Source organism: Balaenoptera ricei, chromosome 2, assembly GCF_028023285.1.
Source record: "Balaenoptera ricei isolate mBalRic1 chromosome 2, mBalRic1.hap2, whole genome shotgun sequence".
Classification (NCBI taxonomy): domain Eukaryota; kingdom Metazoa; phylum Chordata; class Mammalia; order Artiodactyla; family Balaenopteridae; genus Balaenoptera; species Balaenoptera ricei.
In genome coordinates, this window is record NC_082640.1 from 70528810 (window position 1) to 70548124 (window position 19315).

Below are 19315 nucleotides of genomic sequence, written 5' to 3' on the forward strand. Positions count from 1 at the left end.
TCAAAATTGTTTTGCCTATTGGACTTGGTTTTTGCCTCACTTACTGTAGTACCAGGTAGAAAATGCAGGGTGAGTCTTGCTCAGAGTTTGGCAGCTCGGTTTGTATGTGTATATATTTGGGGCACAGTGAAGAAGGGATGATGCAAGATAGGGTGATTGGGATTCCAGGCCTAGTGTGGTTCCATCTACTAAAAGTAATGGACAGTTTCCATGACTTTGACCAATTGACCCTGGTCAGCAAGTGGGAAGTATATGCAGGAGGGTTGGTGGGGCTGGTAGAGTGATTCTTCCATCAGCCTTTTAGTTTCCAAAGATCCCATGTACTCACTGGCTTCACTAGAACCTTGTGCTTTTGTACATACCCAGCACTCAAGTACCACTGTCTCTTTGCTCATACTGAGCCTGCCCCAGGGACACCTTCCCCAATCCCACTCACCTGCCCCCTTTCCTCTTTGAGTGGCTAAACCCTACAGTCACTGGAGCACAAAGGTCAACTAATCATCTCCTTGTCTTCAGGCAGTAGGGTCTCTAGCCATTCCAGTTTGCCCAGCACAGAGGGATTTCTCAGAATGAGGGACTTTCAATGGTGAAACTGGGACAGTTAGTCACTTTGATTGTCAGACAAGGGAGACATCTTTTACAGCCCACTTCAGATGCTTTCTCTTCCAGGAAATGTTGCCTGCTTCCTTAGCTGGGATCAGTCTTTTTCTCCATGGAACATCTCCTAGTACATTATTTATGCTTGTCCTTGCCTGAACTCCACATGCACCTCTACTCCAGGATTTGAGTGAATGAGGCTATAGTTGAAGGATGTCTTGCTGTTGTGTGTCCTGTATGCATCAAGTGAGAGTCAGACTAGGAAGTGGCAGCAGGCTGGGTGACCTACCTGAGGACTGCTATTCAGCCCCTTTCCCCCCACTGCAGAGTGTGAATTTCTGCAAAGCTGGCTCAGATATCACTCTTTGAAACATTTAATTACATATAAAGATCTTCAAGGCTGTCTGTCACCTCCCAGGAAAATATTTCTTTTTTCCTTCTCCTTCTGAAGTTGGCTGCTTGGAAAGTAATGAAATTGAACTGAGGATGAAGGAACCAGGAGGTGTAGGCATTACTGTTAGGGAGACGCGGCATGAAAGAGAGATGCGGGTGGAGGTGGTGACAGGGAGATGGAGCCGGGGGAGGGGCAGGGCGTTAGAAGACTTGTTCACAGAGAGTGAGATGCAAGAGGTGAGAAGAACTAATGTTTCAGGAAGAGATGGAAAGAGAGAGAGATGAGGGCTGGGCTGGGGAGGCACCAAGAAGGGGAGGAGGGTCACAGAGAAGAGGGGAGGCACACTGGAAGAGAGAGGGCCTGGCTGAGAGGAAGAGAGAGCCAACCAAGAAGTTTTAGCAATGGTAAAATGGCTTGTGGTTCCAGAGTTTCAATACCAGAGAGGGGGCTCTGGAGAGGCGTGGTTGGAATGGAATGACCCCGACTGGGAGACACGTTGAGGAAAGAAGCTTCTGAGCTTGGATGATTATTTGGGGGTGGAGTGGGGCTTGGCAAGGAGCTGATGGAGCTATGAAGCGCCAAAGCTTCCATCCAGAAACCCCTTGCCGCCTCCTATCCAGTGAAGAGCAATGCAGAGATGGGAAGGCTGTTCCCAGCCCCCATCCCAAGGAGAGTCCACGGGGATCCCTCTGCCCTGACCCGCTCCTCTCTTGCAGGCTGCGACAGCGACCACTGGGGCCCCCATTGCAGCAACCGGTGCCAGTGCCAAAACGGAGCCCTGTGCAACCCCATCACCGGCGCCTGCGTGTGTGCCGCCGGCTTCCGAGGCTGGCGCTGCGAGGAGCTCTGCGCGCCTGGCACCCACGGCAAGGGCTGCCAGCTGCCGTGCCAGTGCCACCACGGCACCAGCTGTGATCCCCGCACCGGCGAGTGCCTCTGCTTGCCCGGCTATACTGGCGTCTAGTGAGTAAAGCCCGGGGTGGCTAGGAGAGCAGGATCGGGAAACACTTGGAGGGTCAAGATAGTCCTGGCTGTAAAATCTCCTGCGCTCCGACCCCAAGTCCTGCAGAGGCTGAACGCCCGGGCCTCGCCCCACACCCTCACATCCCTGTTGTCCAGGCCCCAGGGTGACTGGTGCGAGCTGGGAGGACACATTTTGATGGAGGCTCTCATGGCCAGAGGAGCTGGCTAACCTCCTCCCAGGAGGCCCTTCCTGGTCCGGGCCCCAGACCTTAGTTTGGAATTATGATCGTAACCCAAATGCCGTTGTTGACCCTTCCAGGCCATTTGAGGCAGAGGGGGGTAAGGGCCCTGGGCAGATATCATGCACAGACTCGGGGAGTTTACTGCGCCTGTTCCTCTTCCCTTACCTTCTCCCCTCAGACCCCAAGCAGCCCCTCACTCCAGTTCCCTGGAGACGGAGGCTGCATGGCCAGGAGCCCTCCAAGACTGCTTAGTTGAGACCCCTTCAGAGGCAAGACTGAAGTTCTCCTCCCCACCCTGTCAAAGGCTCAGTGGCCTCCCCAACAGCCCTAGATCCTGAGGGGACACCCAAGGACTCTGGCTGCAGATACATCTTTGATGGATGTTGTGTGTCCCCTGCCCCAGTGTCTGGCAACAGCTCCAGGGGCAAAACATTGGGCTAAGGCCCAAGACCAAGACCCCAGGCAAATCCTTCCCTGCATCTCAGCAGTGATGGTCCCTGTACAGAAGCCTGTTGTGGTAGCTGAAAGCCTGGAAGAGGGTGGAAGCATGTCCCAGATTCTCCCTCTCTCTGAACTTAGGCAGAATTTGAAGACTGGAGTCATGGCTATGTCTCATGGCCTTTGCTTGTGCTGTTCCTTCTACCTGGCATGCCCTTCCTCCCCTTCTCCCAGTGAAATTAACTGCACCTCCAAGACTCAAGTGAAATGTCTCCCTCTTAGGGAAGCCTTTCCCAGCTTTCCCTCCCGGTAGAGCACTCTTCTTTACACTAAAAGCCCTTAAGTCATCCCACAAGTCCTGGCCCAAGCACACAACCTTCCAGTTCATGGTATCTGAGCCCTGTTTTCCCTCTCCTGGCCCTGTGCCTAGTATAGTTCACACTGACTGTGAACTCACTAACTTCTAGGGAGCCCGGGAGCCTTGGGACTGGCAGCGCTAGGGCCCTGTGACCTCATCTGCATGCAGCTGCCTCTAACGCCTCTGCTTCCCCACGCAGCTGCGAGGAGCTCTGCCCACCTGGGAGCCACGGGGCTCACTGTGAGCTGCGCTGCCCCTGCCAGAATGGGGGTACCTGCCACCACATCACTGGCGAGTGTGCCTGCCCCCCAGGCTGGATGGTAGGTGGACCTGCAGGATCTGGGTGGGGCTCTGTAAGAGGTCTGAGCATCCCTCACATGCACCCTGGAGGGCTGAATTCCTCTCCCACCCTGAATACCCTGCCTCCTCTTTATGGTCATGGGCATCATTAGACACTGCCAGTTGTGTCATGGACACAGCTTTGAATCCCAGGGCTCCCATCTAAGTGCTGTGTGACCTGAAGCAAGTTACTTAACCTCTCTCAGCCTGTGGTCCCTCATGTGCAAAGGAGTTGAATTATTCTCATAAATTTTCTCTGTCTTTCAGCATAGGGACTCACTTGAGCTGCCACGGGCTCTGAAATGTGGTGAAAAGGGCATGGTGTAAAGATGGGGGTGGTGCAGGGGAAGGGAGAGAGCAGGGTAAGGATCACCTTCATTTATAGAACTTCAGATTCCCAGCCTCCAACCTCTGTACTCACACACATACACATATTCTGATTCTGTGGGCCCCAGAATCTACATTTTAACAAGTGCTCCAGGTGATTCTGATGCAGCCTCAACCAATCCAGGTCTCTTGTCTGGGAACCACCATTGTGGGAAAGGGGGATGAGATTTATCACATCACATCAGGCCTCACATCCAATGTTGACCCTGAAAAAAGCCCTTGGCTATTCTAGTCTCTGCTTCCCCGTCTGCAAAGCTGGCATGAAAACCGTCAGCCCTGGGACTTCCCTGGCGGTTCAGTGGTTAAGACTGCATGCTTCCAACGCAGGGGACGTGGGTTTGATCCCTGGTCAGGGAACTAAGATCCCACATGCTGCGCGGTGTGGCCAAAAAATAAAAAAATTAAAAATTAAAAAAAAAAAAACCCAAAAAACAGCCCTGCCCTTCATAGCAGCATGGTTGGCAGAAGGCTCAGATGAGGCAGTGCACATCCAATGTGCCTTGCAAGGTCTCGAGTGCTCTACAGTTGCTTTTTGTGTGTCCCTGGATGCCACAGACGAGCCACAGCCTCCTTTTAGCCAGTATGCTCCCCCTGTCAGTGTCCCCACCCTCCACAGTCCCAAGCCCCTCAGAAGCAGTGAGTCACTGAGGCTGACTTTCCGGTTTCGGGGGGAGCTCAGTGACACGGCCGGCTGCCTCCCCTGGGGCCTGAGGCTTTGCAAAGCCAGGAAGGACAGGGCTGCTGAGCAGGATCTTTCAGGAGGCTGTGAACAACGAGGTCATGGTGTGGCGGGGGGGGGGGGGGGGGGGGGGGGGCGGGGGCGGGGGCGGGAGGGGACAGCAGGAGGGATGGCTGCAGGGCCTGTTGACGCAGGCAGAGATTTGCCAGAAATTTTTAGAGCAGGAAGGGACCTGGGGGATCACCTGGTTCAGCCTGGTCCCAGCCTGGCTGTGCACCAGAGTCACGGTGCATGGGGGTGGGGGTGGGGTTAATACAGATTCCCAGGCTCCACCAGAGACCTTCTGGGGCCCGGGGATCTCTATATTTAATAATCTCCTCCAGATAATTCTGAGGCAGCCAACCCTGTATTCAAGTCTGCGTTTGGAAACAGTCAATGCAGACTGTAGGATTTGCTTCTGTGTTTCACAGAAGCCTAGGGTTTCTTGGAGGTGAGGGTGGGAACGAGTAGCCTAATAATTGGGGTTCTGGATCCCACGCACCCCACTTCCCCATTTCAATCTACCTAGAGGTTCTAGGTAAGACTTCACGTAAAAAGAGGGCCTCCCAGCTTTAAGAGGTTTGAACACCACTGGTCTGTCAATACCTTCCTTTCTCAGATGAGGAAGCTGAGGCCCAGAGAGGCTAAGTGAGCTGGCCAAAGCCACACAGCTGGTGAAGAGGGAGGTGGAGCTGGAATCCGGGTCTCCTGACTCCTGAATCCCAGCTCTCAGTGTCTGTCTGTCTCTGTCTCTTCTGAGGAGGATAAAGGGGCTGCTGACTCTCCCACACCTGCCCATTTCTCCCATCCTGAACCACTCTCTGCAAAGGCCCTCTCATTTCCAGCCAGCTTCCGGAATTCCATCACTTGCAGACAGGGTCCTCGGAGACCCAACAGTGGGCAGTGCGGTCGGGTCAGGATGAGGTAGGGGGAGAATAGGCCGCAGGCAGACCTGTACCTGTAAAGTCCTCTCTGGAGAGACTGATGGTGGCTGGTGATTGAAGAGGGGGAAGGGAGGAAACCAACACAAGAGATTTTTTTTTCTCCCAGTACAGTGAGAGGTTTGTTCTTCCAGATGACAGGAAACTGTCAATAGAAGCCTTTGGATTTGGGGACTTTATGTTTTTAATTTTATTGTAGACAATTGCATTTCTATTTTTGACACAGCATTTAACTTGCAGATTTGTATGAATTATTAACACCCCTCGTGCGTGCAGAGTCACAGTGTAATGAAGCTGTGGCTCAGGCCGGAGGCTCCGCCCAGGGAGAGGGCTGGGGCCAGGGGGCCGGTTCAGGGCAGAAGGGCCCTCTCTTTATCATCCTCCATTGCCTCACTTTCCTGCTGGCCCCAGGTGGCTTCAGCCGCAGTCCGAGATCTAAAGAGTACGATTGCTCACTCACACCAAACAGGTCCCCAAAGAACCGAGGCTTTATGCAGAGCTGGAGAGGAGCTGCCAGGAACTCTGGCCTCCCAGGCCCCTCCTCAGAGACCCCAGGCCACCAGGTCTCTGGTGTATGCCCACAGGACACGACACTCACCCAGCTGTGGTGAGCCCATTCCCAGAGGGCCTCTGCAAAGAACCTGGGGGGTTGTTTCCTCTCTTCTTCTGGGCTCTGAGACCTTTCAAAGGAGGCGAACCAGGTGTGAGTGGTTTGATGAGAATGGGTACTGCAGATGGATGGGAGGTCACCTGCCTTAGGAGTTCCCAGTCTGATGCTAGAGGCTGGACACACACATGTGCGTGCGAGTGCACACATATACACACACACATATACACACAGGAAACAACATACCTGAAGAGCTGGGAAATAGGACCAGTGATCATGAAGGAGCAAGGAGAGGTGTTTGGAGCTGAAGCTGGAAAATCATAGAAGCCCAGGTTTGGGAAGGGTTATTCATGGAGCCCCAAGGCCTGGCCTGTGGCCGGGATCATTTCCACAGCACCCACACCAACCACTGTGCACTATCCACTGAGGGCATACATGCCCATCCACGTCACCCACCTGGGACGGCAGTGATCATTAGATGCTTGGCGAGGCTGCGTTGTCTCATTGGCATAACCTCGAGTCCTTCACCATCTTGGCCCCCTCCTTTTTTATGCTCCATTTAGCCGTGGTCCCCTTTAAGTGCAGCTGGTTTCCAGATTTTGACAAAACCATTTGATCTAACCAGTCCCGAGAGGAGCAGGGCTATTGCCTCACCTCATCTCTAACCTTCTAGATGCCACACAGCCTGAGATCCCACTGCACTTGGAGATACGCTTTCAGGTGACCGTAGGGCAGGTGTGTTAGGGCTGTCATAACAAAGTAGCACAGACTGGGTGGCTTAAACAACAGAAACTTGTTTTCTCACAGTTTTAGAGGCCAGAAGTCTGAGACCAAGGTGTTGGCAGGGTTGGTTCCTTCTGAGGCTTCAGTCCCTGGCTTGTAGACGGCTGTCTTCTCCCTGCATCTCCACATGGCCTTCCCTCTGCACCTGTGTGTGTCCTAATCTCCTCTCCCAATGAGGACATGGGTCATACTGGATTAGGGCCCACCCTAATGACCTCATTTTAACTTTATTGCCTCTCTCAAGTCACACTGTAAGTTGCCAGGGGTTAGGATATATGAATCTAGAGGGACACAATTCAGCTCATAGTAGCAGGAAAGAAACCATAAGACCACAGCCCTCTCAAGCTGGTACTTTCCTGTCTGTCCTCTCCCCCTACCTCTCTCCAAAAAGCTGTTCTTCTAACCAGCAGTGACCAGTTAATTATGTGGTTCTCCCCGACGCTTCTCTGTCCCAGGTGATACCGGGCTCCCACCACCTGTACGTCGGGTGTCTGCTTGGGTTGAACTAATATTAATGAAGGGCCTGCTCATCTCTAATACTAATGAAGGTTCCCTCACATCTCTAATCCCACTGAATCTTAACAACCAGCTGGGAGACTGGGGCTTACCACTCGCATTTTCTAGATGAGGAAACCGAGGCTCAGGACGATCACGTGACTTGTCCTCGCTCAGCCATCTGGGAGAAGGTAGAACTAGGGGTTGAGCCCAAGTCCTGACTTTGAGTCCACTGTTCTTCCCACCACACCAGGCAGCAGTCCTTCCAAGGTAACACATTCCTTCAGGCCCCGGGAGCTCGAGCCTGAGGAGGGGCTTAGGGTTACAGGGACCTGGGGTGCTGCATTTGGGGGAATACCGAGCGGGGGCTAAAAGAAGTGCTCGCCCTCCTATCCAAAAAAGTCTCAAGGATGCTTGATTTCCCCAGGAAGTGTTGAAAGGAAGCAAACTTTCCTATTGGCCTCTTTAGGGGGCCCTGGTCATGTCTCAGAAACGCTGAAGAGAAAGGGAGTCTGCAGTCGAACAGGGTGGATGGTGTATAGGGACGTCTGTGTGTGTGTGTGTAGGTACAGGGTACCCCACAGTGCTCCGTGATGGAGAGGGAGGAGGTATAAGCACAGCCCCCAGGATGGCTCAGAATGTTTTTTCAGGGTCAGAATGTCCTTGTCCAGGACCGCAGAGGACTTGGCTCAGATGGTGGCCAGAAAGACTCATCTCTTCCCTCAAGAATCCCTGGAGCCTGTGGGGTACAGTGAGAAAGGCAAGCCTGGGTAACCCCACCACCTCCAGGAAGAAGAGGGACGCCATCGTCTGAGCAGCTTTTCCCTGCCCCTCTCCTCATATACACATTCATCCCACCGCCCTGGGCCGCTGCCTCTGCTGCTCAGTCCCCCATCCCTGCCCCCCTCAGCCCCGCACTGTCTGACTTATTATGTGTAGAGGAGACATCTGAGCGAAAAGGCCTCCCACTTAATTCATTACAAGTAAATTGGATGATATTGATAGATGACCCCGGTCAGCAGGATTTTCCTGCCTAAACTAGCTTCCTCAGGGTTGGCAATTGTTGGTGCTTAATAATTGTGTGTTGAACTAATTGATTAATTAATTGTGGGAGAATCCTTGATCTGCATAAGAAAAATGACTGTCTCTGGTGTGGGAGAGGCTGGAAGGGCAGCAGGAGACAAGAGTAAGTTTAGATTTCTGTCTGATAAAGATCTGAGTCACATGTATAATTTAAAAATTATACACAGTATCTAATACCACAAGGCTACTACTGGAGGGAGGGGAAAGTAGTCCTCTGCACCCCCCAGACCTGCCACAAGTCCCTCTCCTGAAAGGTACCAGCTTCATATCTTTTAGGTGTTTCTTCTGGCATTTCCCTCCATATTTCTACGTAATGTGCTTTACCGCCATCTCCCAACTTGCTAGAGCCTCATTTCAAATATCTGGTGATCCCTGGCTTCCTGTTCCTGTTTTACCATGATCCTTGGAAAAGCTGGTTGGAAGCCTAGGGGGCGGGGGGAGATGCCAGGCTTGTTGACTGATGGGACTCTCAAATATCATTATTTATAGGCCTTTCCTCTCAGTGTCCCCGGAAAGGAATCCTCCAGAACCCTGCCAGAGGGAGTAGAGTCTTGTCACTAGCATCGTAGGGGAAGAGAGCAGAGGGTCTGACTGTTCAGCAGGCAGATCTCACAAGATCCGCGTTTCTCTTGCCCCACTCCGTGTGTCTGAAGCCAATATGGCTCAACCTCCCTAAAAGTAAACTGCCAGTCTTGGGAAGTCACTTGGCTATTTGAAATGGGGGTAAAAATCTGGGGTCTAATTCCCTCTTTTGTAAACTTTCAGACCGTCCCCCTATTTCCCCACACCTGCCCCTTGGCCTTCAGAGGCCCCTGGGGTCTCTGATTCCTGAGCTTTTCTGAGCTCTGTCTTGCCAGGCTCGCTTTGCAGGCACTTGGCATTGCTGAGAAAGCAGAAACCCCAGCAGTTACTGCTCTTCTATCTGCCGGTCGCTCTTCCACCACGTGACACCTCTTGTCCTCTACGGTCCCCTCTCCCCTTCCTTTCCTCCTTGTAGGTCTATACATTTCCCCCCTTTACTCTCCTGTTAGCTGGGTTTGGGAAAGAAGTAGAGATAAATATGTGTTTCCAGACCACCATGTTTAATCACACCTCTGCTTTGGTTTTCCTCAGCACTTTATTGTGTACCGGTGTGAGGGCCCCCAGCACCGTGCACTAGTTACCTGTTTTGTCTCTCTCCCCAGTAGACTGGGAGGAGAGAAATTGGGTCTTACTCATATTTTCATATCCCTAGTGTCTAACACAGGACCTGGTATACAACAGGCACTCAGTAAGTGTGTGCTGAATAATTAGATGAGCCAATTGGCCTCAGTCTGCCCATCTCTAGCTTTGAAGCCATGGTGTCCAGCTTTCTATGCTTCTGCGATTGAGGAGAAGGTCCCACTGAGGGAATGGGGTGGTCCCTTGGGCTGTAGCAACTGTGCTACTTCTAGAAGAAGGTGGTCTCAGGATTGCATCTCAGCAGCACCACCTCTGCATGTCTTCCCTCCTGTGTTTCAGGGAGCAGTGTGTGCCCAGCCCTGCCCACCAGGGACATTCGGCCAGAATTGCAGCCAGGACTGTCCTTGCCACCACGGAGGGCAGTGTGACCACGTGACTGGGCAGTGCCACTGCACAGCCGGATACATGGGGGACAGGTAAGGGAGCTGTTAACTCTCGTCCTTGCTGTTCGTAATACTCATTTTCCCAGCAGCCTGAAGAGAACAGCTCAGGTTTACCGGTCCATGGCCTTCTTCTGCCAGCTTTCCTGTTCCTTTCTCAGAAAGCATTCTGAGTCCTTCTGCCAACCCATCCTTCCTGGCCCTCAGCCTGCTGAGGGTACCCACGCCCCCGCCCCAGCCCAGTGACCCAAGCCCTGAACTTGCATTGACTCACCTGGGGAAGGGGGTGGGCACCTACCACCACTCTCTACTTGCTGCCCTCCTGGAGAGAGGCAGTGGCACCGATAAGCCAAGGAAGCTGAGTGTGCAAACTCAGTTCACACATTTTGCACAACTGCTTTTAGAAGTGGATTTTTATTCCTGACGTGAGTTCTGCCAAAAGGATACTGACGTCAGTTTGCATCCTCTGAAGGCCTGTGGCCTGAGAGCAGACTGAACAAGGGCACCAATGTCCTGGTATCAAACCAGCCTTGCAGCCTTAGTGGATAACCCACAAAACACATAACGGAGGGACTGCCAGACGTACGCACTTGCCATGGTAAGAAAGATTCCACGATGATAGGGCAGGCGCTCTAGCAGGAGCAGAAACGACAGCCAAGGTGTCTGACGGTGAGCGGATTCAGAGCTGGCGGAGGACGTTTGTCCAGAGAACCCGGGCGAGTCTCCTCCCTCTCACTCTGAACCACGTGTGTCTCTTTGAGCCGAGAGATGGGCAGTAGAGAGGAGGCTGCCACACCCTTGCCTGCTTCTGTGGGATCCATGCTTCACCTCTGGCCCTGGATTTTGTTACTCTGCTTCCCCTGCCCAGGTAACAGCAGGAAGCAGGAAGCAGGCCTGAATTAACCAATGAGTCCTTCTGGCTCTGGCCAACATAATTGCGCCCCTCCAGCTCTCACTGGAGTCAGCCCCAAGTCCTCAGTGGTCCAGAAAAGAGATTTTCCGTTTTTAGCTTTGGGCTTGCATACCCCCGGCCTGAAGTCTTTTAAGCCAGATCTGATCTCTTTGTGAGCCAGTGTTCATCTCCGTGAGCATCGCTGGCACAGAACGTGGGGTGTGGCATCTGGGCATCCATCCCTCTCTGACCTCTGTGGGAGACCGCATCTCTAGGGGGAGAAGGGAGGCAGGAGTAAAGCACTGAGCCACCTTCCCATCCTCACCATCTCCCTGGATAAGTAGACATTTGGGATGAGCCAGCAGGGACAGGAACCGGAAGACCCCAGAACCAGAACAGGACCCTTTGTTTCCGGCCACTTTCACATGAGAGCGAATACAGCCCATTCGTTGTTGGAGACAAGTGGGCCCAGGGTTCCAGCTGACTGGACTCAGCACCAGCGGACCCAACCTCATTGGTGCCAAGATGTACCAAATGGAGAAATACCCCTAGTCCCTCTTGTTGGGGCCCAGCCCATGATCCTGAGGCAGAGAGAAACCCCAAAAGCCTTGGGGTCTTCAGGCAAGCTTCGTCAACCATCTACAGAAGAAGAATTCCTAGAAGGGCCTGGTAGCATTTGGGTTTCCCACCTAAACGGGCTGCCTGGTGTTTAATATTTTGTAAAATTGCCTCCATTTATTTTGTAGGTGACAGCCGCAGGAACCCACCCCACATCACTGCGAGCATATTAAAGTTGAGTGGGTGTAATAATTCAGGCCTCCCCAGATAGGCAGAATCCAGTGCAAATTAAACATGAAACGTAATGAGGGTTTTGCAGCTCATTTTGTAATTTAATTGAGCAATGTATCTGGTTGTTAATGGCAATATCGGACACATTAGATTGATATGTTGCAAAGGAAGGATGTTTAAGTAGAAAACGAATTCCTGCTGTGATTACCCTCCTGTTCCACAGGCCCCATTATTAGCGTGCTTTGTGTAAAATTCATTAGCAGTCCTTGCTTGATCTCTAAATAAATATGTTGTTTAACTTGTGGGTAGAAAAAAAAAAAAGAGGCTGATTATGTAAATGGATTAGGTTGTCAATATTTTATTGCTAGATTCTTTTTCTGGGGCTGTGGAGTCAGTCCCATTGTAAATATGATGGGGCAGGGACGTGGCCTTCAGAGAAGAAAGCTCACTCTCCAGGGCTCTGCCCAGTCCTGCTGAATGGGAGGGAGCAGGAATGTTCCAGTGAAAAGGAGGAATCCGGAGGTGTCTCCAGGCTGGGGTTTCTTCCCCTGCTGTCTGAGACATCCAGGAGAGGCAACCTGAGTGACTTCTGGGGAAATCCATTCTGAGGCAGAACAGGGGCTGGCAATCCAGATGGCAATTGTACAGCTCTTCACCTCTCTTGTGTCCTCCCCTTCTGCCTTGGTTTCCCTCTTCACCTCCCCCATCCTACTCTCTCCTCCTTCCTGTCTTCTATCTCCCATTCCTTCTCTCTATATCTCCTTCTCTCTTTCCTCTTCCTCCCTCTCTCTGTTCTTTCCCTTGCTGAGGCCTCAAACTGACTAAAATGCAGCAAGATTTGTAGGAAGACGATCTGGGTGTGTGGTGGAAAACACTGCTTCCAACTCAGGACTCACCAAGAGTTAATAAAGACGCTAAGGCTGTATTTTTTTAAGCATCTTTTATTGTTCCCCTCTGCCCTGATTATTGTAGAAGATATATAGAAAACCTGAAAATGGGAAAGCATAATCATTAAACGACTTGTAATTCCTCAAGTCCACTCCAGTGTTAACATTTGGAATTCTTCCCTTTGAGCTTTTTCATGCCAGAAGGGCTCTGTTAGGAGAACTATAGAAAACAGTATTAACAAGAGTAATAATAAGAACTAACACTTCTTACTGAGCCCTTACCATGCATGGGGCACCTTTCTAAGTGTTTATACACGTTGCATCATTTAATCCTCAAACACCTGGTGAGGTTTAGCTATTATCCTCCCATTTTGTGATGAGGAAGCAGTGTGGGGATGCGGATAATCCAAAACCCCAGAGTCCATAGGCCATTTCTGTTTGTCTGTCTCTGGGATGCAGGGGTCGCCCATCTCTTTTACCCCATGTGCCCCCAGGTTTACCCCTTAATTTGTTGCTGTGACGATGAATCTACATCCCCTGGGAAATATCCCTGGGCTGGGGTGAGGGGTGTTGGGCACATCCAGGAAGCTAGGCAGTCAGCAGCAGAGGTTACACCCACCCACAGAGGACCCACAACCAATGGATGTCAGTCGATGAGTCAAACAATTATCATTATGCTGGGAGTTCCAAGTACCAGGCCCCAGCAGAGGCAAGACACAAAGGGGACCAGGTCCTCTTCTTTGCGGGGCTCACCGGCTGATGGAAGAGGCTCAGCCCCTGCCTTGAGGGAACCCCCCCCCATCCAAGGAAGAGGAAATAGCCCCTGTCTTGGGGGATTCTCCAGTCTGATGAAGAGGATGCATCTTGTCCTCATGGGGAAACTCGACACTGGTGGAAGAGGATCACCTCCCAGTATGACAAAGAGAGACTGTACATCTGTCAGAAAGACTCAATAAACAGAGACAATGAGTAGAAATAAAATTACCCCATTTCATCAAATCTAAGATGCCACCAATTGTGAGATGCATCGTTAGTTTATATATTGCTAAGAATGAAAAACACTGAAAATTAAACTACGACATGCCATCAGTTATAAGACTTAACTGGCTTCAGAGATGCTAGAATATATTTTTAAAACAAGGTTTGTTGTTTACTGGGTACAGAAGTTTCAGTTTGGGGAGACGAAAAGGTTCTAGAGATGGACGGTGGTGATGGGTGCACAACAATATAAATGTACTTAATGCCACTGTACTGTACCCTTAAAAATAATTAAAATGGTAAATTTATGTTATACTTATTTACTGCAATCAAAAAATGAAAAAAAACACATAAGGCCTATAATCAATGAAATATGATACTATGAACTCGGTCCTGGGGACTGAGGGGAACTGGCATGGAGGAGGGAATGGACTGGGGTGACTAAACCGCGGAATACTTCCTGGAGGAGGAGAGGAAAGAGGGGAGGAGGCTGTGAGGAGGTGCAGCACACCAGGCCCAGGCCTGGAGGCAGGGGCGGTAGGTGCTGGATGGATCTGGAAGGGCAGGTGCCGGGGCATAGCCTCACCCTACTCTGCTATCCCGCAGGTGCCAAGAGGAATGCCCCTTCGGGACCTTTGGCTTCCAGTGCTCCCTGCGCTGTGACTGCCACAACGGGGGTCAGTGTTCACCCACCACCGGTGCCTGCAAGTGTGAACCTGGCTACAAAGGCCCACGCTGCCAGGAGCGGCTGTGCCCCGAGGGCCTGCACGGCCCAGGCTGCAGCTTGCCCTGCCCCTGTGATGCCGGCAACACCATCAGGTAGGAGCTGGGGACGGGTGAGCAGGGGGCAGGGGTGGGGTGGGCCCTGGTGGAGAGGGGGCTCTCAGGGCACAAACCCCACCTCCAGCCAGATCATCCAGGCAGGCAGTGAAAGAGCTGGGACCTCAGCAATCACCTTCACTGGCCAGTCTGATGAAAAGAAGCAGGCCAACCTGAGACCCCACACACAGGAGCAGGAGGGAACTTGCTGGCCCTCAGGGAAACAGGGTGGGGATGGGTGGGAATGCGAGGGGCTGGGCTCAGGGTGCCACGGGCCCTGGGGGCGCTGTCGCAGAGAACTTTTCGCCTCCACACAGTCTGCATCTAACCAAGCCCTTTCCCAGCCCCAAGGGGCCCAGAGACAGGACCACCAAGGCAGAAGCAGGGGACGTGAGCCCCAGAGGGACAGTGTTAGAAACGACCTTAAGAATCAGTATGGCTGACCTGGGGGCTGCAGAGGGCTGTCCCCTCCGGCCGTGGCTAGGGTGGAGGAGCAGGAGGGACAGAGCGCAGGCCCTCGGCAGGGTCCTGGCTTGGGGCCAGCCTCTCCCTGCACTCTGTGTCTGTGGTTTTTAATCTGGGACTGGGATTATTTATCTAGGGATATCTGTATAGTTTGTCAACGAGTGATATTGCGCTGCCATTACGGTGACTGTCATGGTTCTATATAAATGCCCTCCATCTGTCCCGCTAATGTTGCATGTTTTTAGTAGTTTGGAAGTTTTGTATATTTATTGTATTAACAGAGTGTCATAAACTAAAATGCTGTTTACTGGATGTTTGTATAATTTAAAATACTGTATTAGCACTTCAGAGGCAGAAATTATGCCGAGGGCTTAATGTATATAGAAATAGCCACATTTGATTTTTAAAAAATAATCTGTGTATAATTCTATCATGTGCTACTAAACAAAATAAATAATATAAAAGGCTCAGTTAAAAAAAAAAAATAAAAAGTGGGGCTTGGGGACATCTGGGCTGAAGCGGGCCCCAGCCCTGCTTCCTGGAAGTGGAGATGCCAGAGCCGCCCTGGGCCACCTCCCCCAGCTCCCCTCCCTGCCTGCTTCCTGCACCAGCTGGCACCGCCCTCTGGTGATAAATGAGGCTGTCGGGCCCCAGATTAAAGCTTCAAATGAGGCTGTCAGGCCCCAGATAAATGCTTCCACAGCTCTCCATGTGGCCGCCTCTTATTCGGATGGTGCAGGGTGAGGGGAGTCTGCCTTCTCCCCTCAGGCCTGCAGGACAGCTCAGGGGAGGACCAGCTGCCCTGGGCAGTGGGTGCTGCTTCTGTTTGCAGGCCAGACAGAGATACCTCTGCTCTGTAGCCTTGTCTCTGGGGCAGCCAGGACATAGCCTTGGCCCTTCTTCATTTCGAGCTTTTGATTCTCCACACATCACCCAAGATCCTCGGGTCAGTGTAAGCAGAGGCCTCTTAGAAAGTGTTGTGGCTTTGACAGAATCTGTCCTCAGTCCTCAGTTCCTGGAGCTAAGTGGCTCGGGCAGTGCTATCTGCAAGGGCAGAGGGTTGGGAAGGAGACCATTAAGAGGGGGCCTTGGAGCCAGTGGAACGGGCTATATATGACTTAAGCATTCATTCGCTCAGTCATTCATTCAACAAACACTGAGAACCTGCAGGGCCGAACACAAGAAAGAAAGGGTCCCTCAGCACGAGTCCAGCCCTCAGGAACTTGAGTCTGGAGCACCTACCCACACTGAGGACCTCCTACCATATTTCTTCAAATACAGGACAACACCAGTAGTGAGGCACTGCTTTATTTTATGTACTACTAAAACTGAGCCATGACATACCATTGACTGCATAGCACATCCATCAGAGATCTGAAAATGTGGGGCAAAGTGCATCTTAGAATTAATGAAATATATGCAGCTGCCTGCTGGGTCCCAACATGTACTCAAGTAACTGTGACCCAGGGCTCTGTACAGAAAGCACCATAGGAAACCGCTTCACTGGTCAGGGAAGGCTTCCTGGAGGAGGTGGCTTCTGGGCTGGGTCTGGAGGGCAGGGTGAGAGCTCCAAGACTCTAAACACAGGGTTCCCACATGGCCGGTCGGGGGACTGGGCAGCTGCCTCAGGCTGTTCCACGGGTGAGGGGCAGCACCAGGAACCCCTACCCCTGCGGGGAAGCCAAGGGAGGACCATGTCAGGGACAGGAAGCTAGGCTGCCACTGAGGTCCAGTGCAGGGAGAGTCCCTGCCACAGAGATCCAACCAACCCCCAAATTAAAGAGCTATTGTTTTCTTCCCATACCCAAGCAGCCGTGCCCTGCATAATTTATTCCTCCTCTGAAGGAGTCCTCGATGCATTATTAATCTGGAAGGACTCCCTCTTCTCCATCGCTAATCTCAGCCCATTCAATATTGATGATTATTTGCTTTACTGTCTTTAACACGTGTCACATTTCAGGGGTTGGGAGGCAGTAGTGCTTCTTAAGCGTGGGGACCCCGAGAGCGCCTGACAGCCAACCCCCCAGGCTCGGTTCCTCCGTGTCTGCTTGACTATCTCCTTGCAGGGAGCTGTGTCACAGCCCGAGCTTGTGGGTCTCTGCAGCCTCAGCACGGAGCCTGGCACAGAGCAGACCTTCAGGAAAAAGAATCGCTGAATTCATCTTAAATCTCCCATTCCTCTAGGGTGGCTCTGCTCCTGAGCTGATGTCACCCTATTTTTTAAAAATATTTCACCCCTTCCCCTTGGCACACGGCCCCAGTGACTGAGCCCCCGACACTCACTGAATTTTTATGTAGTCTAACTCAGGATTTCTCAGCTTCGCCACTGCTGATATTTTAGGTTGTGGACAGCCATCCTGTGCATTGCAGGATGTTTAGCAGTATCCCTGGCCTCTGCCCACTAGATGCCAGCAGCAATACCCCAGCCCCAAGTTCTAACAACCAAAACGTTTCCTGGGTGGGGTGGGGGGAGGCAGAATTGCCCGAGGTTGAGAGCCTGTGGTCTCACTGCACCTCTCTCATGCTTCACTTGGCTTTGTTCTCAGGGACACAGAGAACAGCTCTCTTCCTCTGTGTGGACACAGGTCACTCCTCTCTTCCCGTGAGCCTTTGTCCCATTCTAGAGCCTTCTCTTGGGATCCAAGAAAAGCAGAGGGATGACTCTAGGACTCCTAATCCCAAGGCAGTTAAGCTGTAGGTTCTGGGTAAGTCTGGGACCTCTCAGTCCTGGCCTTAGAACTACCTCTGCCTGAGTCAGTGTCCTGATACGTGTACTTCTCCTCTGTCTTAGTTTCCCAATCTGTCTATCACCTTTTGTCAGCCCAGTGGGGGGTAAAAGTTTTCCTGTGGTCTTTGAAAGTGAAGCTTCCACCCAGCTCCCTGAGAGACAGAGTGTGGGATCCCCAGAAGCCTTGCCTCATTTCCCCGCTGGCTTCTGCAAGAGCTTGCAGCAGAGCCCCTCCAAGACAGCTTGCCAGGAAGGCCTTGAGCATCTTTCCTAGAGAAACAAAGTCTTCCCAACCCCCAACCATAGAAAACCCTCCTCAGCTAGCCCCAGCCTCTCCCGCCTCTGTGCCCCTCTGGAGAGGCTGCTTCAAAGAGGTTGAACCCACGTGCCCTGGGAAGGAAGAAGTGGCTGGTGAAATTCCCCACACTTCCTGCCCTTTATAAATGCTTTGTAGCACACACAAAGCAGCCTGCTTCCTTCATAAAGGAATAACCTTGAGAAAGTGAACACCTGTGCGTCAGACCTTGTCCATGGCCCCTCCACAATTGGATTGTCATAGACGAATTCCAGCAGCCATGATTGTGGATTACCTTTGAAAGATTTGACTTAGCCACCAGATGCAGCATTGATAGAAATCTCAGAGCAGCCAGGAAAAACTGGCAGAAAATTCCACCCTGAAAAGATTCCTGTATTGTTCAGCTTTCGGCTCCTATTAACTTGTGATTAATCTATGTCTGGGGGAAATGGAGAAAGGTGAGGGAAAAAAAAACAAAACAGAGCAAGCCGAACCAGCCTAACCAGCAGTCACTTGCCTGCCATGTGACCCAAGGGAATGGCTCTGCCACCAACGGGGCAGGGAGCAGGGGACACCAGGGAGAGGGAGAGGGAGATGTGACAAAGGTGCCGAGAGCATGGTGATGGCAGTTTTCAGTCCTAATCACTGAGCCAGCGATCATTCCCCACCCTCTTTTCAAAGGGATTTTGGAGTTTCTGTAATAAGTGACAAGTAATCAAATTAAGAAAACAGAGGTGTTTTGTTTTTTAAAATAGAATTTTAGGGATACGAAAGGAGAGAGAAAGAAATTATCTCAGGTTTGGTTTTGAGCTTTCTGGTTTCTCAGAGTAAAAAGGTAAAATTGGTGTTGAGACACACCCCTAAGCATCCAAAACACCGGCGGGTAAGATGGAAAGCAGAAACACAGGAGAGCTTAGAGGCCAGCGTTTGCCAGCTCACTGTGCATCTAGTATGCTATTCACAGGGTGGTCTTCACACCAGAGCAAGGACCTGTAACGAGAGAATCTCTTGGAAGAAGGGCAGAAGGACGCCTCAGACCCTTCAGAATCTCAGGGGCTGGACAGAGCTGATCGCGGCAGCCAACGCTGCCGGGTTACTTCCTGGGTCCAAGCATGTCAGTCTCCACGACTGTGACCGAGCCAGTCCCTCTGAACCTAAACCAAAACCTCAGAGGAGACCCCTGAAAAGTTGGAACCGAGAAAGGCCATGCCTTAGGGCTTTGCTGGGAGTGTTGGGGACAGAGAGGAGCACCCCACAACTGTCTGGCTGAGGGTCAAGGCCACCAAGTAGGGGCCCCCTGCCCCATGGCACCCGTGCAGGCCACTATTTCCCCTTACAGTGTGGGACCCAGGGAGGAATTTTTCTGGAACCATGAAAGTCAGGAAGTCTTCAAACATCCATTCTTTACACACATTCGTTTTTACATATTATAATTTTTATCACTTTTTATCTGTTTATGAATATAATAGATACTCAGTTTGAGAAAGTCAGAGAATACATAGAAATTTAAAGAAAA

General features: G+C 51.6%; 1 protein-coding gene across 13 annotated transcripts in view; it reads left to right on the forward strand.

Annotated features, from left to right (window-relative positions):
- MEGF11 (multiple EGF like domains 11) overlaps positions 1-19315 on the forward strand; it is a 368541-nt gene that overhangs the window by 287983 nt on the left and 61243 nt on the right. For all 13 annotated transcript variants that reach the window (XR_009501094.1, XR_009501092.1, XM_059915500.1 and 10 more), the window contains 4 exons: positions 1708-1954; positions 3192-3312; positions 9846-9982; positions 14099-14311. Coding sequence is in view for 11 of the 13 variants with exons in the window: in XM_059915500.1 (XP_059771483.1) it covers positions 1708-1954; positions 3192-3312; positions 9846-9982; positions 14099-14311 (718 nt within the window). In the remaining 2 variants the exon portion in view is untranslated. The remainder of the gene's footprint in view (positions 1-1707; positions 1955-3191; positions 3313-9845; positions 9983-14098; positions 14312-19315) is intronic.